The sequence below is a fragment of the Clupea harengus genome, chromosome 12 (genome assembly GCF_900700415.2).
Source record: "Clupea harengus chromosome 12, Ch_v2.0.2, whole genome shotgun sequence".
In the NCBI taxonomy this organism is placed as follows: domain Eukaryota; kingdom Metazoa; phylum Chordata; class Actinopteri; order Clupeiformes; family Clupeidae; genus Clupea; species Clupea harengus.
The window spans coordinates 5,968,452-5,996,057 of record NC_045163.1 but is presented as its reverse complement, the minus strand read 5'-3'; the positions used below and the strand labels follow the sequence as shown (position 1 = coordinate 5,996,057).

Genomic DNA, 27,606 nt, shown 5'->3' with positions numbered 1-27,606 from the left:
TGATAATTTCAAAATATACTGATCTTGCATGTGATATCTTGAGATATCTTCATTGGCTTTCACAAGTGAAAAACATCACAAAAGATAAGATGAGAGAAAACGTGACATTTTACAAACTTGAAGGTTCAAATCTAAAACCTGGAGAGATCTGGAAACCCCCGATCACCAGGAACATCATAGACAAACTAATCAACCCGTAGCATTGCTGAGGGTATACCACTTCCTGGTCCTGAGTGCCAAATGGCAAACTGTAACCAGGAACCATCCAGAAATCCTGTGAGATCACGTTGGGAGATAGGGGACAGGAAATTGTCCCCTCACTCCTGGTGGTCTTTTGATTGGGCTCAGTCAGACTTCTTCCTGGTCTGCACCACGACCATTTGGCCACCCAGTCCTGGGGCTACTTTATGAGGGACTGCACAGTAGGGGGAGTGTTTGGAGATCTGATCATAGTCTCTAGGCTTACCCGTGAATCATTTCATTTTGGGTTCATGGACATGAAACTCACAGTTGAAAGCACACAGGACAAATAAAACATTGTCAAAATCTCTACTGTTGAATCTTGCCTATTTGAAGCTACATTTCTTGAACTGTGGTGAAGTGACTTTGCTGACTGCATTTGATTTGCCTCAGAGGGTGGGTGCAGGAGATGGCCTTTAAGTGTGGAAAATGGAATAGAAGTGAGAGGGAGTTAACTGACAGAACTCTTGGTGTCAAACTCAAGGGGGAGAAAAAAGCTGACAATTTATAACAATGCTGACTTTAAACAAGACATGAGGTTCTGTATCATATAATATGCCATAAAAAAACACTACCAAGTTTAAAATGTGTTCACCTATCCAAGAAATCCCTACTCTGATGTTGTTGAGCAGTCATGACCTTAAGTACTATAAAACCAAACCTCACTGATTCTGGCAAAGATATTAAAGTAGCAAAAGCAACATGATGAGATTTTAGGACCCTCTGCAGAGTTGAGCTAAGGCCTGCCCTCCTCTGGACAGATCAGAGAACAAGTCTGGCTGAACAGAAGGTGTGAGACACTTGTTTGTGCATTTCTAAGGAAACAAGTTCTTCAGTTACTTCAAATAACAGCTCTAAACTGCTTCTGTCTGTGCTGTTTTTCTATACCACAAAGTAGGCGTGTGAAGCAACAAAACACAAAAGCCTAACCTGGCAGTTGCATAACTCAACAAATATTTTTAGAGCCACCAAAGCGATGCCTCAGTGTGCTGTGAGCCGTGGTGAGCCAGTGGTCTCTGTCCCCCACAGCCCAGCCTTCATGCCAGTCTGCACCTGTTCACACAGATCACCCACACACAGCCTCATCACCATCTGCAGGCCATACGTGTGCAAACTACCAACACTGCTTCACTGTCTCCTTACCCACCTTCTCAGATACAGCTCATCCATTGATGTACTACAGACCCTATGAAAAACTAAATAAGCAGCAAGTAAATCACACTGACCAAATTTAAATGATGGGACCCTGTTGTATCACATTTCCATCCCGCAAGAATTTCAATCCACTGCAAATCTCTCTTCCATTTCAAGTTGATCTTATACAGAGCTATTGATTGGTGAAGTCCCCACCACATCCTGGTCTGAGTTAGTTTGCTGAAGTTATTTCAGTTCCCTCTTGTGGTAGTCCTTCCTTGTTTACCAGAGATGGGGACGGGGAGGTTTCAGTATTACTGTATCAGCTTGAGCACACGCAGTATGCAAATCCTGTTTGTGTCCACAGAGTATTTCTAACCCAACTCCAGGGGACGAGCCAGAAGGCAGTGCCAACATGGCACGTCTCCTCTTCCAGTCTCCAATTGCTAGTGGAAGTTCTCATGAGGCACACAAGCAGAGGGCAGACTGATGCCACCTCATCGCCACACAAAATAACTGAATTCACCTTGGGGCCCTCGTGCGTGGACCTCAAAGTTTTACCAAAGACAAAAACGAGTGGGTATATCAGGACTTTTGTTGTCCAAAATATTGACAGGACAAATCCGTGAACAACACAGCCATAGCTAATGCTGCTGACCAATGGCATTATTGGCAGATAAGTCATGATTTTCACAATACCAGGCCAGGCCTGACTGATCATACAGCAATTAACAGCAAAGCAAGTTTATGAACCTCCCAATAAAACAGAAGCTTAACCTTGAGAAGTTTCTGTGTCTGGGTCAGGTTCCGTGCATGTGGTTTTCTTTTATTAGCACTTCATTAAGACTTGCTAATTGCTTCCTTTCTCCAGGGCTCTTTCTCAATCACAACTTGCGCTACTGGAAATTCACCAAGGGACTCAACAGCTATCCCCTGCTCCAGATCCCCTCCACTCCGTGACTCAAACCAAGCGCACACACACACACACACACACACACACACACACACACACTCCTTCTGTCCGACTGATGACACCACGGTCGCTCATAGGTTTGTGAACTGGAGAGAAGCAGAGAGTAGGCCGTGATAAGATCGAGTGTTAACAGGAAGCAAGCCAAAGCCACTTAGAGAAGTAGATGTAAATTTTATTTACTTGTTCTGTACATTTTGCGTTATACCGGCACGGGTGTTAACCATGAGAGTTATTAACACAATGGTATAAGAAAACATAAAAAGGCACAATTTCTTAAGGAAAGATCAAATGGAAAGGCTTGTCTAGAGAGTGAAACCAACCAAAAGCAAAGTAATACTGTTAATGCCTTTTGGGAAAATAAAATGTCGCTTTTAAAAATTAAGTTATTAGAGCAATTTAAAGAGAGCATAAAAACCTGTGTATTGAAAGAAGAAGAGGGGATTGGAGGTATGGGTTGTGGGTGCCACGTCAGACGTTTGGACTGAATCAGCTACTGGGGGAAATGTACAGTTCCATGTCATGTCAGTAAGGAAAGGATGACACAAAGCAGCATCTGACCAGGAGGATGGACACTCCACCCCCCTCAATGGCCAGGAGTTCATGCACAGAGGCCACCAACAGGCATTTGAATCCCTTTTGTGTTTTTTATTCTTTTTTTTTCTATTTCTTTTTTAGAAAGTCACCTTCGGTCAACACATGTTTTACAACCGTTTTATTTTCAAACATACAGTAAATGCTTGATTGAACAGCTGACAGAACCAAAAATGGAAAGAAGACTAGAGCCAAACGAAACAATAGATTGCACAGCGGTGTTACTCTAGCAAATTACAAAATGAGCGAGCTTCTGGTGGCAAGGACTGCTTTTGTCTTTTTCTCTGTCACAGTAGAAACCCGATTGTGTGCCGTCTGCCAGCCAGCCACTGGAGACAAAGCACGCAATCAAGCAAGCTCTGGCAATTCGGGACGAGACATGGCAAAGAGTTTATGCTCCAGGTCCCTGAAATGATGTGGGGACCTTGTCCGTCTCAGTAAAGACGCTGGCAGCATGACCGACATTTTATCCAAGAGTCATGAAGGAGAAAAGACAGGTTGTCCAGGCGACGACTATTTGAGATGAAGGCATGGACCAAGTGCTGTGATGGCTGCAGGAGTCTTGTTTTGGCTAACGAACTAGATTACTTTGACTAATTTGGCTACTGTACCGAGTTTCCTGTTCCTGTACGGAGCAGTGCTTGCTCTTCACTGACATTAAATTAGAAGCCCTCAAAGTGCACATGAAATCCATCCAGCTGATCAGTACACCTGCAATCAACAGGCTTTGTGTTATTATGGCACAATTGAAATGAAAAAGGCTACAATGGCAGACCAGTTAGCACACAAACTCTACTGAAGCAGGACACATGAATAGTTGACTCCCCACAAAAAGTCTCTTTTCTTCTGTCAATTACCACCGGCAGGGTTATTTCCTCTTTCGCTCATGCTCGCTCACTTGCTTACTCACTCACTCACACACCACTTGAATTCCATTTCTCCGTGGAGGCAGCCAGCATCTGAGTAAAGTTAATATACAACGTGAATGATTTGGACAGCTCGGGTAAAGGGCTTGGCAAGATGGCCTCGAAACAGGACAGCTACAGCTGCTGCTGCTTCTTCGCCGACACGGACTAGGCAATATATTCTTCCTTCCCTTCTTTCTTTCGTTCTCATTAATCCAGTAGCGGCCATGAACGGGCTCACAAACGTACTTTGGCCCATGGGTGACCAGTCCATGCTTCGTTTCAATGTCATAAGCCACGGTTTAGGTGAGGAAGAGGAGAAGGAGAAAGGGGACGGGGCGTGATGGAAGGTGGGGATGGGGCACTCACAGACATCACTGCGGGTGCTAAAGCACACTTACATCTCATCCCAAAGTCTACAGGGGCAACACTTTGAGGCCCTTGATATATCCAGACACTTTTGAGGGGAAAAAACAAAACAAAAAAAACTAAATCAAAACCAAATCAACCCAAAAATACTGATTCTCTTGTGCCCATGTCAAGGAGGGAGATGGGTTAGGAACCGTAAGGAGATGGCTGTAAACAATCAGAAGCCGCACAATGCTTTTCATTTCTCTGAGGAGATGCTCTGCAAGTAGCTGAGGACCAGGGCAAAGGGGGTCGATGCACATGTACTTGGGGGCCAGGGGTGAAGCGAAAGGGGGGCGGCTGAAAGGCAGGGCAGGCTGGAAAGGTGCTCCCATGTCATTCGCTTTCGTCCGGGTTCTGGGCGTCCAACAATTTGACATGGGTGAAGGGGAAGAGACCCCTCCTGCCGTTTACCTCACCCTCCCATTGACCGCTTATGTTCATCCGTGTCACCTTCACGATGTCCCCCACCTGAACAAACAGGGAAGAGAGAGAGAGAGAGAGAGAGAGAGAGAGAGAGAGAGAGAGAGAGAGAGAGAGAATTAAACACATAAATCTGATAATCAAAACAGCTGACAACTCTACATGAGCAAAGTAAAGGGGGGAAAAATAATATTTCGCTGCATTGTGTAACCGTGGATCACTCAAGGGGTTTAATAACATTACATTTCCATCAAAAAAGAAAAAAAATAATAACCATATGTTCGGTGCAATACATTCAAATAGTTCTAAAAATGAGAAAGCATGTCAAACCTCAGGCAATCTAAAGCTCTGACGTGACCTTAATCTGTCAGCGTTAAGGTCTGTTCCATATTTTGCAGACTTATGGCAATATGTCCACACTGGTAAACTACAGATTAAAGCTACAGAAGGTGAGCCAAGGACTGCTAACGATGAACAAGAAAAAAGAAAAGTAGGTTTTAAGGACATAACCAAGCTGCTTCCCCCAACCCCCATCGCTCGCATACTCACTTCAATGCTTAAACTAGTTAGTGTGCAGTGTGCCATGGCACATCACTACTAAAGCAGAGAGGTCTCCACTGGGCGTCAAGTACCATTTTAATCTGGCCATGGAAGTTGCACAACACCAGAATATTTGCCATTGCAAAGGGTGCATACCCAGGAGTTAGCGGAAAGCTGTTATGTATACAATAACAGCAAGTAGGGGGTTTAAATCAGTCACTAGAAAAGAGATCATAAGAGCTGTTATGCAGAGTTGGAGACTCACTACTCAACGGGCAGCCTACACTGGGAGTAGGGACAGTTGGTCTCGCTTGTAAATGATTAACATACACAAATGAGGAAAAAAACTGAAGAATTCTGAAGAACCAGAAGCTTACCTATTACTATACTTTTCATTGGATGGCTACGCAATGCTCAAAAAATCTGTCTATCATCATGGGGCTTTGGAGATGTAGCTCTGAGATTCTAGAAAAAGAGGAACTGTAAGGCCTCAGTCTTGGGAGAATACTTTAGTTTGCCTGTGCTCCAAAGTCTGACACAAAATGTGTGGTTGTATATGTCACCCATCCTTTGCCCACAATCCTGTGTTGTCCTCAATTGTATGTTCAAACATCTCGAGACACCTGGACTACAAATCATGGATATTTTCTAATCTAGGTGGTGCTGATTGAAATGTAGAAGTAGCACTCTCTCACTTATTCTGTTACAGAGATGGAGACATGTGTTGTGTTGTGCGGTGCAGTGTGTGTGTATGCGCCTGTAGGTGTGTGTGTGTGTGTGTGTGTGTGTTCAAGAGCCAGCCGGACAAACAGTTTGATTTACGGCAAGGCATTCCAGTGGGTGTGCTTCGTTGGCCTGAACCCTATACCGCAGAGAGGCATCACCTTCCTGCTCACGCAAAAATAGAGCTGCTCTCTTACCACAAGTATAACAACTCAGGTCACAGAGCCAGGGACTGGGGACATAATGGCTGGCACAAGGGCCATGGCAACAAAACAGATATTTCAATTCACTCTTGCGTGAATGAACACAACAAACACAGCCACTAGGAGTAAGCTAATTAATATGTTCATTACAAACTATAACTGATTACTTTAGCAGCTAGTTTCACAGTGACAGAAGTGTCACAGAGAGGGAACATGCAAATTTAGGAGGTGTCAACACAGCCACCTCGACAGAAGTCAATGTCATAGCAATGCAGGAGAATGAGAATGGTGACTTCTTGAGTTCCATAAGCAAGATACCAAGCCCTGTGTGGGCCGACGGTGGAAGAAAGAGGAGGTATACACCTACACAAAGGCCTCACACACACACACACACACACACACACACACACACACACACACACACACTTCATTACAGAAGGATGCCTGCAGCCTGCGGATGATTAGTCAGGCATGGTGAGTGGGTGAGTAAGACTGTGAGGAAAGTCCCTTGTTGACCTCACACACTTAAACTTCTACGCGGGCTTGAGGAACTACTGGCCCAGATGCAGAAGAGCGCCACCACGTAGTGAGATGGCTGGAAGTGCTCATTGCTCTCCCTCCCACGTACGATCACAGACACCACCACACTGTGGTCTTTTCAGAGTGACAAAACCGCTCCAATGGCGCATCCACACAGACCACATTTTGGGGGGTGTGCGGGTACGGGTTGACATCAATCTACAAAGAACCATATTAACACTGCGATCAAGAACACAGTGTGAAACGGATTGAAGTTGCACTGCTATTGGCATGTCTATACCATGAATGCGGCTTCATGGTTAAATTATCATTTCCTGCCCCACTTGACTAAAATCCAATTTGGTCAACGCATCTGATATTGAGGACATCTTTAATGGTGTGAGGTGCCTTAATCTCGCTCTCACACTCTCTTCTTCCCACCTTTCCTTGTGAACTTAAAACACGTGCAGTGTTTCACAAGACAACCATCATGGTCTCACCGACTTACACTAGTATCAACTTTGTAGCCAGGGGCTCAAAATCAAGTTCTCCAAAGCCCATCAAGACAGGCTTGATTACAGTGTAATCTCAGGATTTGAGGTCATTTTTTTTTCTCTTTCCAAAACCAGGAGGGCTCCACTGAAAACTCTGTGCTTCACCCTAATGGTGGTTACATCATTTTCAAAAACCATGCCCACTGATAGAGCCTCTGCAGTGCCACTGTAAACACCCCCTGGACTTAATGAGGAGGTTCAGTGGACAGATGGGCGAACTTGATGGTAGAACGTGTGCCGCTAAATTACTTTTCACATTTGCACTCCACAGACGGCCAACAACTCAACACATCCCTGACTTAAGTCAGAGACAGATGGGCACAAAAAAAAAAAACACAAACAGACTAGGCTGCCTCCCAGCAGACCTAGAAGATGGTCAGTCTGAGAAACCCACTCAAAGAGGAAAAATCAGAAGTTATCAAACGAGGCCACACTGACCTACATTTCTTTCCTCGCCTGTCGCTATGAATACATGTCCATCAAACATTAATGTGCCGTCAAATTAATCACTCCGGCTGCTGTCTCTCTGGAAAAATAACTCCCTGACCATTGGCAAAAGGAATCAAGTCAGTCCGAGGCAGACCGAGAAACAGGACATGCACGAGTGATGGCATGACGTTTATATACTACATATGAGTGAGAGTGTGAGTTAGACAGAGAGCGATTAGGAGAGAGCCCCTTACCTCTAGTGCCAGGGCAGTCTTGTCGTAGGCGCAGGGCACCCGTTTCTGGATGGCCTTGGCCATGACGGGACCATTCTGCATGTTGGGGAGAGGGGTAATGACGGCTCCAGGTGTGCCCGGAGGTAGTGGTGAGGGCGTCTGAGGCTGGGCATAGGCATGTGCGGGCTCGGGGATGCCGTAGCTGTTAGAGTTGCGGGCGCTGTGCCCAACCTGACCAGGGTGGGTGGGCCGCACCAGCTTCTCCACGTAGGGCACAGGGATCATGCCAATGCGACCTTCCTTGCTCTTAGCGCTCCACCACTGCTCCTCTGGCTTGTCCAGGATGATGAGGATCTCGCCCTTTTTAAAGGGTAGATCCTCCGCATCGCTCCCTGTGAAGTCGTACAGAGTCCGCACATACTCCAGGTTCTCCTCGCCTGGCAGGCCTGGTGGTTGGATGGGGCCACTGCTTAGCACTGTGCTATGGAACCTAGAAGAGCAGAGAAAAATGCACAACTAATTATGGCACTGCTTTCAACAACCTGGAAGGTTCTGACAAAGGTCACTGACAGGGGAGCAATACCATTAAGAACTTGACATAGAACTTCTAAATGCATGCAAAGAGCATGTGCATTCCACCAGTGACAGCCTCCTTTGAACAGCCCCCTATTGGGTAAAAAGTCAGGTCTTATGCAACGTTCATACATCACCTAGCTGAGGACTTCAGCCTTGGGTCTGCACTTGCAACAGAAAAAGTTCAACAAGCAAGCTTACGAAACCATGTCAGTCATGAAAACTGAGCAGAATTTTGAATTGAGCGTCATCAGCTGACCACATAAGCAGCACAATATTCTCTCAAACAGCTGATAAACGGGATATTTTCACAGCATTCCTTAATAATACTCAAACTCAATTCCTATAGTATTTCCTGCATATAATCTTCTGTATGGATGTGTGACAGAACAAGTTCAGCGCTTAATTATGTGCAAATTAAGTTTGAAAAGCGGAAGAAAGCTGTTTAGCATGTAAGACAGAAAGTCAAAAGCAAACATCGTACCAGTGCCGGGGTCTTACCTGGGGGCAGGTTCTATCAAAGTAGTCGTATCCAAATAATGGATTTTGTAGAACTCCAAAAGCGCTGGGAGGTGCTCGAACTCCTGGTCTCCGATTTTAAACCTCTTGCTTGGTAAAGAATTTATGATATAGTGCGAAACTTTTGAGTTTTCCGATACCGACAACACATAGTCGCCAGGGCATGTGGATGAATCCCGAACTAAAAACATTCCATGCCTCTGTCCTTGTAACCTATTTTGTGCCTCCTGCCGCGAAACCGGCCCAAAATACCAACTGGAACGGTCTGAAGAATCGAACCTTGCCGATGACATGTTTAAACCAATATAAATTAACAACCAGAATAATAGCTAAAATACAATTTACTACTAAAGAATAAATAGGAAATTGAAACGCAGATTCAACGACACTTCCCCTGTAATTCCAATGAACAGCTAGTGCTTTCTCCAGTGATTTCTCCCGGACACTGGAATCGCAACCTGACGTCTCACAGACAGGCTGGGACTAGCACGAACCAACTTTGATGCATTGTGTTGGTTTTTAGCTCTCGCCAATGGTGCAAGATTTGTTCTTAAAGTAAAAACACCAGTAAGTCAGCCGAGTGCAAGAGGCTTCGTGCAACAATAACTCGTAAAGGTTCCCCTTTCCGTTCCCTCTTCCGAAAAAGTAACGTTAGCTAGCTTATGAAACAATATAGCTATATCCAGTCACTGTCAGTTCACACTACGGAAAAGGTCGCCTCACTTACAATTGCAAACTGGTCTACATGTCGATGCAACGCATCTAAAGTCTGGCAATTTCGCCCAGGATTCTTTGATACGACCGTCTTCTTTGTACGTTCAAGGCACGGATTAGAGATATTTGCTCGAACCCCTTTTTGACTCCAGACAGACTTTTGAGGCAGTAACAAAAATGGCGGCCTGCAACACGTCTTCAGACAAAAAATACATACACTATGAAGTGAATGTGCTCCAGGTCGGCATCCTAAATAGTATTATATCCTGGAGTCCGGGCCTCCCGTTTCGTTTACTTCTTGATTTTGTCTTCTGACAAAATAAGTTTTCTTGGTATTTTAAGATTTTCGTTCCTCTTATTGGTATTCGGCTCCTATCCTCCAGCCGAGTGTGTTACTGAGAAATGGCGTCCAGAGGGCGGGTCTGCGGAGATGGTTTGCGCGCTCCCTGTCTGCTTGCACGTCATTGACGCCTTGAGCGGGTGTTGCTCAAACCTCATGTCAATGACTCAAATTGGGGTAAACGAAATTATTATTATTATAATAATGTTGATAAGCACTTGCTTCCTAAAACACTACACATTGGGCATTATATATGTAGCGTGCATATACATGTGATGTTCCTCTTAACAAATGGAGCCTACTGTTCAGGGTAGCCTATGGGGGCAAGCATAACTGTGTTAAATCTAGCATACTCTGATTAAGATAATATTCTTTGTCAGAGTGTGGTTCTGTGTAATCTTATGCACATGAATTGAGAATTGAATATGCAAAAATGTTGTTCTTACTTTTGTCTTTTAAAGAGGCAGCCTAATTCAAATTAAAATACATTGACTGTAAAATCTGATGGTTTCAAGCTGCCTAGTGTCCTCAGCCTTTCAAGTGCGAGGCCTATTTACCTCTATTGGCTGATTTGACTATTCTGGCTGATTTGGCTATTCTGACTGATTTGGCATATACTGATAAGGCAAAAGTTGTTAGACTGGGAAAAATAAAAAATGTCCCCCGTCAATTTAGGGCTCAAATCTGTTTGTTGGAAGGAGTAGAACAAGCTTCTGAAATAAAAAAGCGGGGATTGCAATATTCTTATTCAATATTCTCTATTTAATATTCAGTGTGTAATTCTTATATTTATTCATCTGTGTATTTGTTTGTTGAATGTTGTATGATGTATACACGCATGCATGCACTTACATAGGCTACATACATTCTGTACACCTACATATATACATGAGTAGACTAAATCGTATTTCATATCTTCTATTAGACCATTCAACATGACAGCTCACATAGCTTAAATCAGAGACAGAACAAAAAACTTACAGTACAAAATAGTAACTGGCACAACACCATAACTCCTGCTTTCAGTCTGTAATCGTATCCCTCTATACAATGTTAGAGTGGACAAACTTTTTCTATTATTTACCATTTTGCGGTGTAAGTGAACAAGCCTATCATACAATTAGTGTTTCCTTGTCAAAATCATTTAGGGGAAATGATCAGGAGCCGTGTGAATGGTTAATGATTTAGGCCTACTATGTCCTGAAAGAGGCAGTTAAACATTGACAAAGAACTTCATTGAACTTCCTCTTCTCCTTTGAGATTAGACATGCATTCTATGACAATACCCTATGAAGGGGAGGCTGGCAGAACGCCTGGTCACCTCATCTCTACGACACTGTCTTGAATGTTAATAGATCTGCATCCATTTCTGCCTTGTCTCAGTTGCTAAAAGCTTGCCAGTTCCCACAAGTCAACTCTGGCTCAGTGGCGCAACAAGTTCAATGAAAACAATCAAGAGAAAACCCTTTCCTTTTCCCCTTTCATTTTTCCTTCTGTGCATCCCCACTCTATACAACCCAAATCCTGGCAGCAATAGCATCTTGTAATAGTAGTATTCATAAAACACACAAACCAGATAACTAGCACAAATAAGATGGGAGATGGGGCATAAAGAGGATCTGACTATGTCACAAATCCTCCATGCATCGCTTTAGCAAATTATTTTAAGGTTCTCCAGTGATTTTGCTGGTGTGCGTGTTTGTTTTAATGATCTGCTTAATATAAGACAAAATATAGGTCAACATAGCACATGGAAAAATACTTGATGTTATGATAATATTTCTAAAGTCAGCTTAGAAATGGGTTCATGATGTGAAGTGAGGTGAAATATTCGCTGAGCAGTTTTGTATAATTCAATGTTTCTAATTGTCAAGTAACTAGATAGTTAAGCCTAGCCTAGTGTTTTATGAGATTCTGCAATACTGTAAGGATCCTGAACTACAGCAAATAGGCCTACATTTTACAACCAAACTGAGTCAGAGACAGAGCGACAGAGAGATAGAGAGAGAGTGGCAGATATATATATATATATATATATATATAGAGAGAGAGAGAGAGAGAGAGAGAGGTAACCCTGGATTAAATAGCATGTAAAGAGCTTGGTTGAAGCCATTCTTATGAGGTGCTGAGTAATTTCTTCTTCTCGCAGGAAACAGATTGATCAGCAGAGACCAATTCCGAGCAAGGCGGAAGGAAGCTCTATAGGTGTCACTTTGTTGCACAGGAAGGCTGTCAAGTAGCCTAAATGAGTAAGGGTATCCTACTAGAATAATGGTCTTGCTGTGTCGCCGGTCCGCTGAGACACAAACCTACTGACTCTCCACTTTTACCTCCGATTTAAGAAGGAGCTGGATATCAAACAGTTCCATTAAAGTCTTACAAAGTAGTGTTACCAGTGAAGTGCGGTGACTTTTACTCAAAGGCAAGCAGAGCTGATGGTGACTTCACACACACAAACCAATGTCACTACCATCACAACAACAGGGGGCAGTCTAAAACGAATATCACAAGTAACTGCGAATGACCAACGAGAGAAGCAGCAGTTCTTGGAGCAGAGTTCCATAGCTAGCTGACATCCCCTTCATAATTTAAGATCATAAACTGCTCATGGAACAGTTTATTTCCACAATCCTGTTTGGATCATTTTGTTTGGCTATACATGTCGACCGTTTCAGCAAACTGTGAGACCCTGCATTTTGGCAGATTTGTCAAAGATCTTGAGAACATCATAGAGACAGTATCTCCATTGTTGACCGGAAGTCAATTTACCCTGTGTTGCTATCCAGTATGGCAGCGTGAGAAAGGCTAATTGGATTAAACAAGCTGCTTAGAAAGCTCATTTGACTTCCATTCCAAAGTCAGCGGGCCAGTGCAATGACCACAAGACCAAAATAAATCAGAAAAAAATATACAGTAACAAGTTTTTATGTTTTTTATTAATTCTCTAAAAATAACAATTTGTTTTCCACCAAAAAGGTAGTGGTGACTAAACCATAGCATCAATCATAAACCCTTAAATATGAAACTTACTTACTTACTTACACTTACATTACATTTATGGCCATCGTTGAGAAAATAGTAGCCTACTTTAACTACAGCTCCCCACTGACTGCACATTGATTTGATAGCCACAATCTGTTGCAGAGTATAAATCAGATATTTACTTAAGTTAAATGCGTGTGGTCCCCAAACCTCACCTTGTAAAATTGGTGACATTGTTTTTTGCTGTTATCAGAGGGATATCATGGATCTAAAGTCTTTATGGAGACGACATAAACATGCATTTTATTGAACAGACTCGAAAGCGGGATCTCTCACGTAGTTATTTAGCTACCACAAGTGTTATTTTGACGATTTCTATAAACTTTTTTTGTTTAAAACCAGAACTTGCAAAAATGCTAATCCACCGCATACCAAATGATGATGGTCATTCCCACATTTGTAGGATGCTTACAGAGAGCCTGTTCACTTCCTATTAATGTCATTGTACCGAAATTGGCTGAAATTCATCTAAAGGGTGCTCACGAGATAGGAGAAAGGAGCTAAAGGACTAAAATAATGATTTACACCTGCTCCAAGCCATTTTGGCAAATAGCATATCAAGTATATGTTATAATGAAATGAAAAACTACTAATGTGTTTTTAATGTTAAAAATTAAGTGAACTACACAAAAGCAATGCAATAAGTGATATGGTATATTAGGTGTTGTTAGTTTGCAAGCCATCAGGCGCTGTCTGACCTGTAGCATTCCAAAATTCCTCAAGTTCAAGATTTGGGTCGTAAAATATCTTTAAAGTTAAAACACAACTATGTAATTTAAACACGTTAAACTTGCTCAGACTCACATTGAGCTGAGGACGACTTGATTTGTCTGTAACTTTATCTCCGGCGTGGGCTAGCGCATGCCATAAAGTGGTTTGCAACGAGTGATGTCACCAGCACCACTAAATCTAAGTCTTTAAACCTGACCAACAGCCTTTAAAACATGTAAAGCAGTGCTATTCTTATTTGTTTAGTGCAATATGTCGAAAACAGAATTAAAATTCCCAGGAAAATGTTTCAAATGTATATGAATGAATTTTGGCCCAAAGCTTAATATACCTCTCATCTCGCGAGCGCCCTCTAGAAGTTCTGCGAGTGGAAGTTCTCTCTTTATTATAAATTCTCTGCTACAAGGCTTGAGCAGCTCCACCTGAACAAGTTTTGATCACATATAGCCTATGTTTCTCGCCTTAATTGTTTAAAGTTTACGGTTTAGGTATTTAGCAGATTAATTGAAACGACTTTGTTGAATGATAATAAACCTAGTATTATGCATGATGGGCACATCTTGCAAATCAATCCAGACAACTGAATCTAACCAAAAATGTCTGGCATTGAAGTATTTCATTGCAATTATTTCATTTACAATGAAGTTTTCTCGAACAGTTGTCATTTTACCTGCTGAAATGCTTTGCCTGATGTATATGTGTGTGTATTAACAGTGAAAGAAAATATAACATTGGTTTGCTTTCAAATATTGGAATATTGGTACATTTATATATAATTATATTTGTTTCCCTTCCCACTACTTTTTATATTATACCTCTTTAAGTAGGACATCCGATAATGAGGAAGATATATTAAAAATGTTCGGAAGTCTAGCGTTTCAGGTTTGCGGTAGTTCCTTCTGTCGTCAGTCAAAATAAGGGCATAGATGTAGATTTCGCATAGCATACTAGAGCCGGCCTGGTTTCCTCTATTATATGTAGATCTCTGCTCCGCGTTACAGTCAGTTGTTTGCACGGGTTTGGTAGCTAACTTGGATAGCTTTCTAGCTAGTCATAATTCTGAAAACGATGTCAGGCATGGATGTTCCAGGAGCAGACAGTGATTGGAGGAGTCCAGGATTCCGACAGAAAGTTGTTGCTCAAATGTAAGACATTAAGAATTTAAACATTATAGCGCTCGTTAGCCAATGGTTGGAAGCTAACCATCGTTTAATATGTTTATTAGACATACTTTACCATGCCGTAGCTTAGCTAACTTCAGGCCTGAGATGGCTGTTGTGCTGTACGGGAGAGGCATCTTCTCTGGCAAGAGGGGATGCATCGTTACATGCAACACACAATTTGCTTACAGTGTATCCTGTGGACAGCTTAGAAGGCTAGTCATCATCCCCACTGCATTCGCAATGCTTTAAGTTTTAATGTTGTTAACATTAATGCTTAGCCAGAAGTCTTAAACTAGCTATGTAACGTTAGCTGAATTAGCTAGCTACGTGGGCTGCTCAGATAGTTGTCGCTAATTAGTTATGGCCAACGTTATGCATTCCTAGAATAATGTTGGAAAACGGAAGTGAAATTATATTGTTACCCCCAATTTCTCCGCAGTATGGTTGAACCATAAGTTGTTTTTGAAGTCTCTGTGATGGCTACTGCCTAGCTAACCTCGCTAGCTGCATAGGTTAGTTGTAGCTACCTAGATAGCTAACATACTGAATGACACTTAAGTTACCGAGTTGCTCAGTGACTTGTTTTACGTCAACTGTTTTTGAAACCATGTAATTACTTGTTAGGCCAACTTCATGTGGGCTAACCCTAAACTTTTTAGACACCAGCACTACCATAGTATACGTTTTTGTGTACATTATTATTGCCATTAGACGTCACCAACACATACAATTAAAGCTTCAACTGTGAAATATCCTGTCCACTAATATCCTTTACAGCGAGGATGCCATGCGAAAAGCTGGAACCCCTCACACCAAGAGCAGTCAGGAGATGGAGAATCATGTTTACATAAAAGCAAAAACTAGGGTGAGTAGAAGCTTGCTTTTCTTAAAAAACAACAACAACAAAAAAACACTTTTAAAGTCCTTTTGTGATATCTGAAAAATGTTTCTGTAAAATGTACAGCATCTTTTCTATGAATATTGAATTGTAAATAACTTTTTTTTTTTTATCTGTTGATGAATAGGAGGAGTATTTGTCACTGGTAGCAAGGCTCATAATTCACTTTCGTGACATTCGTAAGTACAATTTACAAATATATGCAATATATCTGTTATTGTGGTGTGAATTTGGTCAAGGGTGTTGAAATGAACAAAATTGTTTATTTGAATATTTTGTGTTTTAGATAAGAAGCAACAAGGTGGCCCAGGTAAGAGAATTTAAAGCATTTTTGAAGATGGGGAAATCTAGCATGTGAAATGGTAAATCCGGTTTTACTTCAGCCCCTTACTTTTTGTTTTACTTCAGACCCTATGAATGCTCTGCAGACCTTGACGGGTGGAGGCCCTGGCATTGGCATGGGCCCTCGCCCTACTGGAGCCCCTATGGCCATGGGTGCCATGGGTCAGATGCAGATGGGACAACATGCAATGCAAGCAGGAAATCAACAGCCCAGTAAGAATGGCCCTTTTAAATGTTAGATATGTTACTGTTAATGTTATTAATTAAATAATATAGAGTGTTTGATATTGTACCCTGTATTACCGCAATAGGGGGTCCAGGGCAGCTCCAGATGCAGCAGATGGCTCAGCAGCAGCAACAGCAGCAGCAGCAGCAGCAGTCCATACAGTTTCAGCACTTCCAGGTAGCACAGCAACAACAGCAACAACAGCAACAACAGCAACAACAGCAGCAACAGCAACAACAGCAGCAACAGCAACAGCAGTCGGCCCTGCAGCAGCAGCAGCAGCAGCAGCAGCAGCAACAGTTCCAGGTGCAGCAGCAGCTGAAGCTGCAGCAGCTGCAACAGCAACAGCAACAGCAACACCACCAGAACCAACAGCTCCAGCATCAGAACCAGCAGCAGCAGCAGCAGCAGGCACAGAACCAACAGCAGCAGCAGAACCAGGCAAGCACTTTGGGGATCAATTACAGTGGTTCAAACCGTTACGTTGAAGGATAAGGCTTTAGTATGTGGAGTGGTGAATCCTGCTTGTGTGTGAATTATCAGTGGACTACGTTTTACATAGAAACATATGCATTCTTGTTTGCTTCAAGTCAATACAACACAATTAAAATCACTGACTTTGCATTTCCCTGAATTTGTTTTCATATTGCAGAGCCACCTATTTACATGTTGTAATTCTTCTTTGCAGATGCATCAGTCCCGACTCCAGCAGCAGCAGATGCTTCAGCTGGCTCAGGCCCAAGCGCAGGCCCAAGCGCAGGCCCAGGCGCAGGCCCAGGCCCAGTCCATCCAGCACATGGTACAACAGCAACAGCAGCAAGCTCAGGTGCCGCAGCCTCAGCCAACCCAAATGCCGCCGCACGCCCAGCAGCAGTCTATGGTGCCCCAGTCCCTGGCTGGGCAGATGCCTCCAGGGCAACACCAGCCTATCAGCACGCTCAGCCTGCAGCAGCAACAACAGCAGCAGCAGCAACAACAACAGCAGCAGGCACAGCAGCAGGCACAGCAGCAGCAGCTTAAACTTCAGGCCATGCAGGTAAACATCAGATTAGACCTGTGCTGGATGAAGATTGTAGTGTTGTATTTGTAGTCTAGGATTGTCCCTCTCTTCACAAACTAGGTTTAATTTAAACTATAGGTGTGTGGATGAAAAAGGGGAAGATATAAACAAAAAAAATCTTACGCTGTGTTTGCCTATTCTTTTTCACAGTGTATATCGATTTGCAAAGAAACTGAGCCGCTTGCATCTTGCTCTTTCTTCTCTTGTGTCCATGTGTTGGGTGTCTGTGTGTGTGTGTGAACTACAGCAGGCCAGAGCGTTGGCACAGGCGCAGCAGGTCCAGCAGGCCCAAGCTCAGGCACAGCTGGCTGGTCAGGTAAGACCCCCATGAGCTGCCAGATGTGGTCAGCACTGATCAAGAACATTCCCAGAGGCTATGCATGCACTCCGGGTGAGCCGCTCAGCAGGCCAGCGCTGGTTTCTGTGTTCTTTAATGGGCGCAGTGGCAAGTGGTGCACACAAAAGAGAGAGATGAAGGGTAAAGCATTAAAGGAACTCTATAAGCCAAATCTTATATGGTGTGATTTGTTAAGAGTGACATCAGATAGGGATGGTCCTTTGTTCACATACATAATGCTACATAGCAGTCTGGCCATGTCCTTTACGTGGGCTTATGTTAGAATATAAATTCTTCTCTGTTCATATGTTGGAAAATCTAGGAAGGACAAAAGTGTATCTACACATTGCCAAAAAACACCACTCCCCTGACACACAATAAAAACTGTGTTTCATGACACTGCACTGCATCCCTCCTCCCTGGTTGGCTTCTATAGTAAAAGACCACCGACAGTGGAGCTGAGGAGGTTCTCGCCTAGCCTGAGGGACGTGTGGAATCTGTCCCATCCCCCCACCCCAGAGGCATTGTCTCTGCTTCGTGTGATTTTGTCATTATTTTCTTTTTGCAGCGTTATAAAAGTTGCGTTGCCTGCTAGCTCTGCATGCACTGTGATGTTGATGTTTCTTGCATGTGCACTTGCAGAAGCAATATGTTTTCACACCCTCCAAAGGATATATTTTCTTTCTAAAAGCTGCTTAAAATTGCTAATACGGGCAGCTTTTCAAACCAGCAATGGTTGAGTACTGCTGCCACTGTGGAAGAGCTACAGTATGAGGCACTCAGGGAAACGTTCTCTGTACACTAACTAAATCATCTGAACCAAACTCTGAATAGTCTAATGGCTAACTGCAGGGATGGTGGCCTGCCACAGCCCTTGAAAACAAGGTGCCCTACAGGGTGATCCTCATGTTGCGCTCCACATGCTATGTAAAGCTAGGAGATGCATGCCCACCTTGGCTGACATTTTCTGGAGCTAAAAAAAAAAAAGCAACATTGTTTTATTTTGTTTTCTAATTTTTAATCTTGAGGCATTTTCTTCTCCATATACATTCATTTTGTATTTGCTGGGGTGTGTGTCTATGTGCATCTGGGCCTGCAGTGATATTCAACCATAGCTTTGTGTGTGTGTGCATGCGTGCGTGCATGGGCTTTCTTCTCATTTGCGCTGACAGCGCTGTGTTTATTGTTTTGGCCCGTGACATGTCTGTTGTCCCCTCTTGTCGTCCTCCAAGATGATGCCCCGTGCTGGGATGCAAATTCCACGGTTGCCCCGCGCTCCGGCCCCAGCCATTCCTCAGGCCCCCGCACAAATGGGAGGACCGCAAATGCCACAGGTACTTCACGCTCAGGCACACTGACACAGTGCCAGGGCTCATATACCCCACTGCCCTCAAGTGAGGTCTGCTGCACCCCTCAACCATCTCCTCCCCCTCTCCCCAATCAAACTGTGTGAAGGTAATGCCAAACAATGTGAAGGTTTCATGTAGGCTCAGCAACAGTTACTTCTGACTTTAGAATCAGGTCTGCAGTCTGGTAGTTTTCTGCATACATTAAACACTAAACAATAAAATCAGCACAAAAGGTCTGGTACAAGCACTCCCAATTGCAGAAAGACCTGCAGAGGTATATTTGCTAATGGCATGACTGTACGTACTGGAAAGCTAATGTGTACTTGTTTTCTTGACAGAGTAAGTAGTTTATCAGTAGGTTTTGGTGGCACACCCAGATTAACTTTTGGGAAGAGAGGATGGTTATATGTACGAGCTCATCACATCCTGTCCCCTCAGGGTTTCAGCTTTGGAGTCTCCTGCCAACTCGCTCAAGGCCCTTCTGAGTATTAAAGACCAACGCCTTGAAAATCTATGAACTTCTGTGTTCTCTTCCTCTCCCCCTTCGGCAGCCCCAACAGCAGATGATGTCATCGCCCTCCCCGGTCCAGGTACAGACGCCGCAGTCCATGCCACCGCCCCCTCAGCCCCAGCCCTCACCACAGCCCCCGTCCTCCCAGCCCAACTCCGTCAGGTGAAGAAGAACCTCTAGTGCGACTCAAAAAGCCACGCACGACACAACTGATCTTAACGTATTAACGTATTAACAACAATTAACTGGAGTGGCATCACTTTCAGGTTCTTTCTGTATTTTATGAAAAATAATAGGTCTCTTTCTGTTGAATTTGTCGAATTCCTTTTTTGGTATTTGTGGATTTTTTTTTTTTTTTTCATTTGATTAATTTCTTCATTAGTAGTGGACAAGAAGCATGACACTAATTCAGTCTCGCTTCATCCCTTGCAGTTCCGGTCCCGCACCTTCTCCGGGGGGGTTCGGACCTAGTCCCTCTCCCCAGCCTGCCCAAAGCCCTGTGCCAGGACGAACCCCTCAGAGCTACCCCCTCCAGGTACCCTCCCCTGGACCTCTCAACACCCCAGGTAAGTCCCATCCCTCCTGTAAGTCAGACCCCTCCTGGACTGAAGTATATTTAGAGCAGGGAGAGAAGTAAATCTATAGCTGTGTATCCTGTCCAGTTAACCACAGGCACTCTTAACTTCTGCCAGCAATCCTCTAAATCTTTGATGTTAGTCTACGCAACTAAAGGGGATCTTGTGTGAAGTATTTCATTTTTCTCATTTCATGGATCACAGGCAACCCCCACTCTGTCATGAGTCCAGCTGGAGCCAACCAGTCAGAGGACCAGCTGTACATGGACAAACTTAAGCAACTATCCAAATACATTGAGCCCCTGCGCCGAATGATCAACAAAATCGACAAAAATGAAGGTAAGGCTCTTCTGTGTCCTTCCCTTATGTATCTTGTACTGTGCATGTCACAACTGTACTGAAAGCCGCTTATGTCCCCTCTTCACAGACCGCAAGAAGGATCTGAGTAAGATGAAGAGCCTGTTAAACATCCTGACTGACCCCAACACAAGGTGAAACTGAGTTCATTTGTATTCAGTAGCTGTAGTTGTCTTTACTGCCACAGCAGAACTTGCATTTCTTTAGTGATCTTACCCAGTTCTTCATCTTCCAGATGTCCTCTTAAGACATTACAGAAGTGTGAAATCGCCTTGGAAAAGCTGAAGAATGACATGGCTGTGGTAAGGCAGTGACCCTAACATCTGACTTGCACTTTTTAGATTTTGCTTTATGCAGTGTCTTAATATTCTCACACGTTTTTATGAACTCTATATTGGACTGGTGTTCATGGGAGTTTTTGCATACTCATGATTTTTCTACATACTTCTCTTCATTTCCCAGCCCACCCCTCCCCCTCCTCCAGTGCCTACCACAAAAAAACAGTACCTTTGCCAACCTCTGCTCGATGCTGTCCTAGCAAACATCCGCTCACCAGTGTTCAACCACTCCCTCTATCGTACATTCGCCCCAGCAATGACTGCAATCCACGGTCCACCAATTACGTAAGTAGATTTCAGTCGAAATTACATGGACGAAACTAACACTTTACTCACTATTTCCACAGACTATAACATTAATTTATTCATCAGGAAAGTTACTGAACAGACAGGAATGCTTCACTTGATACATTTGTGCTTCACCAAGACCTGCATTTGTGCATTTTTGTCACAGCTTTTAAGGTCTTTTCAAGTGTCCCTTTGTCTTTTTGCCTAATAGAGGGCCCTCAATTCCCGCACGGAAACGCAAACATGAAGATGATGAGCGGCAGACTATTCCCAATATCCTTCAGGGAGAAGTGGCCCGCCTCAACTCCAAATTCCTGGTTAACCTCGACCCGTCCTTCTGCAGTAATAATGGAACCGTACACCTCATCTGCAAACTAGGTGAGTTTTCAGTGAACAGCTCTGCATCCTCTGCTTTACATTTGAGTTATCCTAGACAAAGGTAAAGCTTTTTTGTGATGTCTTGGCAAAAGATGAACTACTTTGTATTGGTGCTACAATGACCGTTGCATTAAATCTGTTGTTATCTCTGACTGATTTGATGGAGCTTATGGTGTCTTTGGTGATGCGATTTGGTTTTGCCCTGTTGTAATTATGCCCTCTGTCCTCCTAGATGACAAGAATCTCCCGAGTGTACCTCCTCTTCAGCTTAGCATTCCAGCAGACTACCCCGATCAGAGTCCACAGTGGGCAGACGATAGCCAGCAATATGGTACGAGAACTGACTCTCTCTCCCCCCAGCATGTTCTTAATGACTTACTACGCTTCAGAGAGGTTTTTTCTTTAATCACCTTTTGTCTCTCTGTCTCGTCAGGAGCCAACCCGTTTCTGCAGAAGGTTCACAGGAACATGACCACCAAGCTCCTGCAGCTACCCGACAAACACTCGGTTACCGCAGTGCTGAACACGTGGGCGCAGAGTGTGAGACAAGCCTGCCTGTCTGTAGCCTGAAAGAAGCAGACTCTACCGGCCTGTCTCCCTGTAGTTTTAGAACGTCCACCTCCCAGTCTCCAGTGAACACACTACATCACCAGGGCCTACATCCATAAAACATCTTGATATGAGTGATTTACAGTTATAATGCATCAGGCTCACTTTTATCCTTATCTGCATAATGTCATCATGAATTAAAAATGGACGTTATTCCTACAGTCACTGCAACTTCTCTAAGATGTTCTAGTCAGAGCTGGGTTAGCCTTTAAGGCCTCAGAGCTGGCAGTCAGTTCCACCGCATTTAGCATTCTGCTAAACATCAGGCGTCGGTTTCATTCTGCACAAGGACAGAGTTTGATTTCACTTCACTTAGAAGTGTCCTTCTGCTGGTGGTGCACATCACATTGTACTGTTTGTATGCAATCCCACAGCATATCTCTTCCCACTGCCTGCTAGACCTGACAAAGTGCTCCCATGTAGTCAGCCCCGAAATATATAATAGCAATGACTGGCACTAAGTGGGACTACAGGTTCCTTAAGAGGTGATTCACAAGGGAATTGTGATAAAAATATGTATTATTATTTGGGTCCATTTTGCTGTGTAAACTTTGGAGTGTAAAAAATATTCGTTTTCCTCCTTTCTTTTTTTATTTGCATAAATAAATACTTATATGTTCACTTCAGGTAATTTTTTTGCTGACAAAGTCACTTGTACAATCATTAATTCATTCATGATGTATGCAATTTAATATCAGTCATGCATAAAATCTGTAATGATAGCCTGAGGCATCCTTTAGCCTGTGTTGAAGTTGTATGGATACTTTAAGGCAGCTGTTGCCCTTTGGGTGCTGTCTTTGTGCACAGTCCTCTTCAGATGTCCCCTGAAAGCTTGTGTTCTTCTCTGTCTCTCTGCGTTGTTGGTGCCCTGACTTTGCCTCAGGGCAGGAAGGATCACTCTCTTAGCCAAACTTAGCTGGGTAACTGGGCTACCCGGCGAGAGAGAGAAAGAGGTGTTACAGGGAATTTAACTGGATGTTCCGTTGTGTGTCATTCAAAATGCCACAAAATGAGTATCACTTGTAGGTCTATAAGTTCCACATGAACAACATTACCAACAGACGCCAGTTTGCCCACATAATTAGGGATTACTAGTAATGTAAGATTAGATGTAGTCTCTCCGAGGTATATACTTGACAGTTTTCAATTCAGTCACTCCAGGACATTGAGATTTTTTTTTTTACAAATTCACACAAGTATTTCCCACCATTACAATTGCAGTTTTCTCTTATTACTACAATATCGCTGCAAAGTCATGGAATTATGGCATTATTCGCATTGATTTGATTTAACTCAAAAAATTACCACAAATGTTTTTGGCCACGACAAACCCTCACAAGATCCTGGAGGGACTAATGTATTTGTACAAAAAAGGATAAATTGTAATCTTAAATTAAGTCAGAGAGGGGCACACTAGGATTACTCAAAATTGTTATTGATTTGTCCTGAAAAATATTTCTAACAAGGATGCTGGGAGCAATTCACTGGTAACTGTTTTCTAAAAAGAAATGGCTTACATTCTCTTTGGGAGTTGTCGGAGAGGTAGACTTGGAAACCTTGCTTTGTCGCCAGCTCTGTTGGAAGAGATGTTGAAAAGATAACTCCTCATTTCTTAGATCTAACAGCAGGGAAATAAAACTATGGTGGTACTTACATTACCTGTCACCGCTGCCAAGGTAGGCTTTTGTTATGATGTAGTTTTCTGGGCTGATCTTCCTACTGAAGATGATATCTCTTAGGACTGCCTTGATGTGCAAAATCTGAGAACAGGACACAAAACAAACCACAGAATGCACACCACAATGAGTTACAAGTTCTCAGTAAGTTATGGATTCTGTTCTGCACTGGTATTCAGTGAAGATGACATGTCAAAGTCAGTGTACTTCCAGCAGCGGGTTTTTTTTTTTTTTTTAGTAGCATGCAAGACGGGACTTTTGAGAAGACTACAATAACCACAACACTATAGTCAAGGGGGAGTTCCATGTAAACAATCTATCTGACCTTTAGGATAATCTACATTTATAGCACATGGTGCATGTATGATAAAGGTTATTGTTGGAGTAACCTATTGCATTGTCTTTCCTTTCTCCTTTTAGGGATCTACTTTGTAGCAGTGTTAAGTTACAAGTGCCACTAATTAAGCCCTTCAGGAGCATCTCCATATCTGGTAGGTGAGAAACATTGGGGTTGATTCTGCAGGATAGTCCATCACCTAGAAGTAGGGCTGGGCAGTGTCTTGAACTTCTGACACTATCACCTTTGACCTGTTACCAAGCATGTTAGGTTCATTCTATCTAAGTAAGTAAATGCAGACTAAACATATTTGTATCTGTTTATTCTGTGTCCTGAAATCATTCCCCTACATTGACAAGAGCAAAGCTGCTGATTCCTGCTTGAACCACCGTCAGACATACATACTCTGCCTTCAGATGGAGTTGCACTGGTTTAGCCATTTCAGTCACAGTTAGCACCAACCATTCTAACTTCCATCTGAACCAAATTCACCCCAGAAGTACAATATACGGTATCTCTGGGTTACTAGTGTTGGACAGACGTGGTACTGACCTCCTGGGACTGCAGACTGTTGGCATTGTACAGCTGACGTATGATGACCTCACACTCCTGCAGGGTGGGGGGTCGTGGGGGCTGTGAGGGGCTGCAGTGGATCATTAGAGGCTGCAGGGAGGTGATGAGACCCCCCATCAGCTCCGAACCGCTTCCATGTCTGGATGGGTTGGGGCCTTCAGCGCCTCCAGGGGGAACCGCAGAATTTCCAGGAACACTGACATAGATAAGGTTGAAGGTATACAATGAAAACACAGAAGTATTGGCATAAGCATGTGTATGTCCACAAACAACTTAATATTTAATGAAACAGCTAAGCAGTCATGATGAAAGTTTAAAATGTAATGACAAATTCATAACTTACATGCTTTGTGCCTATATACCTTTGAACACATTTATCACGGTTTTCCCTTTGGGATTAGGTTTCGTAAGAGATAGGGTCTCGAGATAGGGTCCTGGAGCCCCACTGTCCTGCATATCCTCTATCTATCCCTGCTTCAAGCACACCTTATCAAAATCAAGTGTAATAGAAATGCTCTAAATGGTCTTATTTAGCTAAATCAGGTATGCAGAGCAGGGGGGACTCCAATCGCTGAATTGAGAACCACTGAAGTGTAGAAAACAGACACCCATCTCTAGATAAAACGCAGTTCCCTCGTGGTACCTGAGAGCAGTCCTGTCTTGTGGTAGACCAGGATCTTGCTCCAGGATGATTCCTCTCTCTGGCAGGAACCTCTGGCCCTCTGGTCGAGGCCTTGGACCTCTGTGGCTTGAGCCTGTACAGAAGGCGTCTATGAGCTCTAACAACACTGGACCACTGTTAAAATTTGGAAACAGGGGTTTCTTCTAAACATTGTTTATTCTATATATAAGAAAGTTTCATATCTGACTACTTTTAACATAAAAGGCTCAAGCATAGAAGATAAATGCGAAGTCTGCAACAGTTACTGAGTCATATTCTGTTACCATAATCAGCTATTTAACATGGAAAATTCTAGATCACCCAAACATGACGTCCTGAGAAGTACATCAGACCAGCCCTATATTAGGTGAGTATTATGGAAGGAGAAGCAGTAACCAGTACCACACTTGTGGGACAGTGATTAAAATGCAGAAAAAAATCTAGTGAGGGGGATGCGTCATCACTTACCTTTTCTGCATGACTTCAGGGGCTCCATGATCAGCTTGAGCTGCAGTTCTGACCCGTTGTTAGTAACAGGAGAGAGGACATGTCATTGTGACTTGGTGTATAAAACACACAACAGCATTTAATCTCTTGTAAAAGCACTCTTGCTGAACAACAGTATCATGTATGCCTATTAATGCTTCATCACGGCCCAAGGAAGATAATCCTTTTGCTTCTTTTAAACTGGATTGAAAAAATCTCCTGATGGATCTGAAAGCTGAAGCCATACTGAGAGAGGGCTGGCCTGTTAGGTAAAGTGATACTGGTCTTTGCCACCCACAGTGCTTACATGGGGGCTTACAGACACAATTGACTGCATTCACCAGTGGTTTCCCTCCTTCAATAACTTCTCGTCACCAGGCAACCCATCGTGAACAGCAAATATAAGGTGTCACTTCATTCAGCGTCCGTCTCATCCTCAGTTCACTTTGGGAACTATCCGCCATTAAGCATGTATGGGACATTAAGTTTGCTTAGAGGGGCATTTTCTCTTTCCAACATAGCGCAATCGTACAATAGGCTACTGACATTATTTCACTTAGGCTGATTAAAACGCAGCATTGAGAATTCAATGATTGCAGATAGACACACACAAAGAACCACATGAGAAAACGCTGCACTTTAAGTAACATTAGGCTATAGAGGGTGTACGATCTCATCACTATCTGTAAGTGTCTTACCTTTGTTTTGACGTTTAAGACTATCTATTTCAGCATGAAGTTGCTTCAGGGTGTGGCTGTGCTCCTGGATTAAGAACTGAATATCCCTCTCCAGTGATGACACTCTCATATCCGTGTCGCTGAATGCTGGACCAGGCTGAACCCCCGAATCTTTGCCACGAGAACTCAACTTTGCCAGCTGCCTATCAGAAAGCAGAGTTCGTGATGATGGTAATCTTGTCTGGCATAGCATGTCTAATTCAATGACAGAACTAGAAAAACGGCCCCGGGAAGAGCATTTCCCCGGTGGCGGCATCTTGCTGTTCAGCATTTCTTGAACTCGAGCGATCTATAAGGCGTGACTATTACTTCATAATAGTGTCACTCCAGTGTTAGGGTAGGTGCCATACAATCACCTCATTGGAGACAAACGGTCACAATATTCTTTTCAGGCGTGTTTATGTTGCGGATCCGTGTCCAGATTTGTCCTTACACTACACCTGACACATTTCCCTGACATGATAATTTCGTGGACATTTAAAGAGCACCTATTATGTTCATTAATTTATTTTTGGGGTCTACTAGACAATATTTACATACTTCAGTGTTCCAAAAACTAATTTTTCTCATGTTCTGTACATGTCTGTCTACCCTATCTGAAATACTGTTAAAGCTCCTGCATCTTTTAGCCCCCCCACCCTCTCTTCCCAATGAGCCTGGTGTGCTGAGATTCGTCAGCTAGGCGGGTAATAAGGCTTGTTACGAGATTGTGCCATCTTGTACCAAAGGAAAATGGTTGGTATTCCAACGAGGCGTTTCAGGCAGCTGAGAAAAGTGGTTTCCATGAAAGAGTTAATCTAAAAACCAGAAAAGCATAATAGATCCTCTTTAAATAGTTTCAACTATCTGGTTCACTCTTCAGGTCAACATTAACACCTGTAATGTCCTTGCAGTTGGAATACAGTGAAATTAT

General features: G+C 43.3%; 3 protein-coding genes across 3 annotated transcripts; 1 reads left to right on the top strand and 2 right to left on the bottom strand.

Annotated features, from left to right (window-relative positions):
• Nucleotides 1-2,498: 2,498 nt before the first annotated feature.
• Nucleotides 2,499-10,136, bottom strand: crkl (v-crk avian sarcoma virus CT10 oncogene homolog-like). Its single transcript, XM_012815089.2, has 3 exons — nt 8,950-10,136; nt 7,897-8,365; nt 2,499-4,722 (listed from the first exon to the last, which is right to left on the bottom strand). The coding sequence occupies exons 1-3, from the start codon at nt 9,258-9,260 to the stop codon at nt 4,588-4,590; spliced, it is 915 nt and encodes a 304-aa protein (XP_012670543.1). The 5' UTR covers nt 9,261-10,136; the 3' UTR covers nt 2,499-4,587.
• A 4,272-nt stretch (nt 10,137-14,408) lies between these two features.
• On the top strand, nt 14,409-22,844 carry med15 (mediator complex subunit 15). Its single transcript, XM_031578004.2, has 18 exons — nt 14,409-14,937; nt 15,733-15,820; nt 15,981-16,032; nt 16,140-16,163; nt 16,262-16,408; nt 16,507-16,862; nt 17,110-17,457; nt 17,729-17,797; nt 19,051-19,152; nt 19,719-19,840; nt 20,111-20,244; nt 20,458-20,592; nt 20,681-20,744; nt 20,846-20,912; nt 21,073-21,233; nt 21,448-21,614; nt 21,847-21,945; nt 22,048-22,844. The coding sequence occupies exons 1-18, from the start codon at nt 14,861-14,863 to the stop codon at nt 22,182-22,184; spliced, it is 2,349 nt and encodes a 782-aa protein (XP_031433864.1). The 5' UTR covers nt 14,409-14,860; the 3' UTR covers nt 22,185-22,844.
• Nucleotides 22,845-22,878: 34 nt separating this feature from the next.
• On the bottom strand, nt 22,879-27,206 carry si:ch211-222n4.2 (uncharacterized protein LOC101885505 homolog). Its single transcript, XM_012842402.3, has 7 exons — nt 26,655-27,206; nt 25,939-25,986; nt 25,453-25,564; nt 24,789-25,005; nt 23,883-23,983; nt 23,741-23,797; nt 22,879-23,152 (listed from the first exon to the last, which is right to left on the bottom strand). Exons 1-7 carry the CDS (start codon nt 26,962-26,964, stop codon nt 22,960-22,962), a joined length of 1,038 nt encoding a protein of 345 aa, XP_012697856.2. The 5' UTR covers nt 26,965-27,206; the 3' UTR covers nt 22,879-22,959.
• Nucleotides 27,207-27,606: the final 400 nt, after the last annotated feature.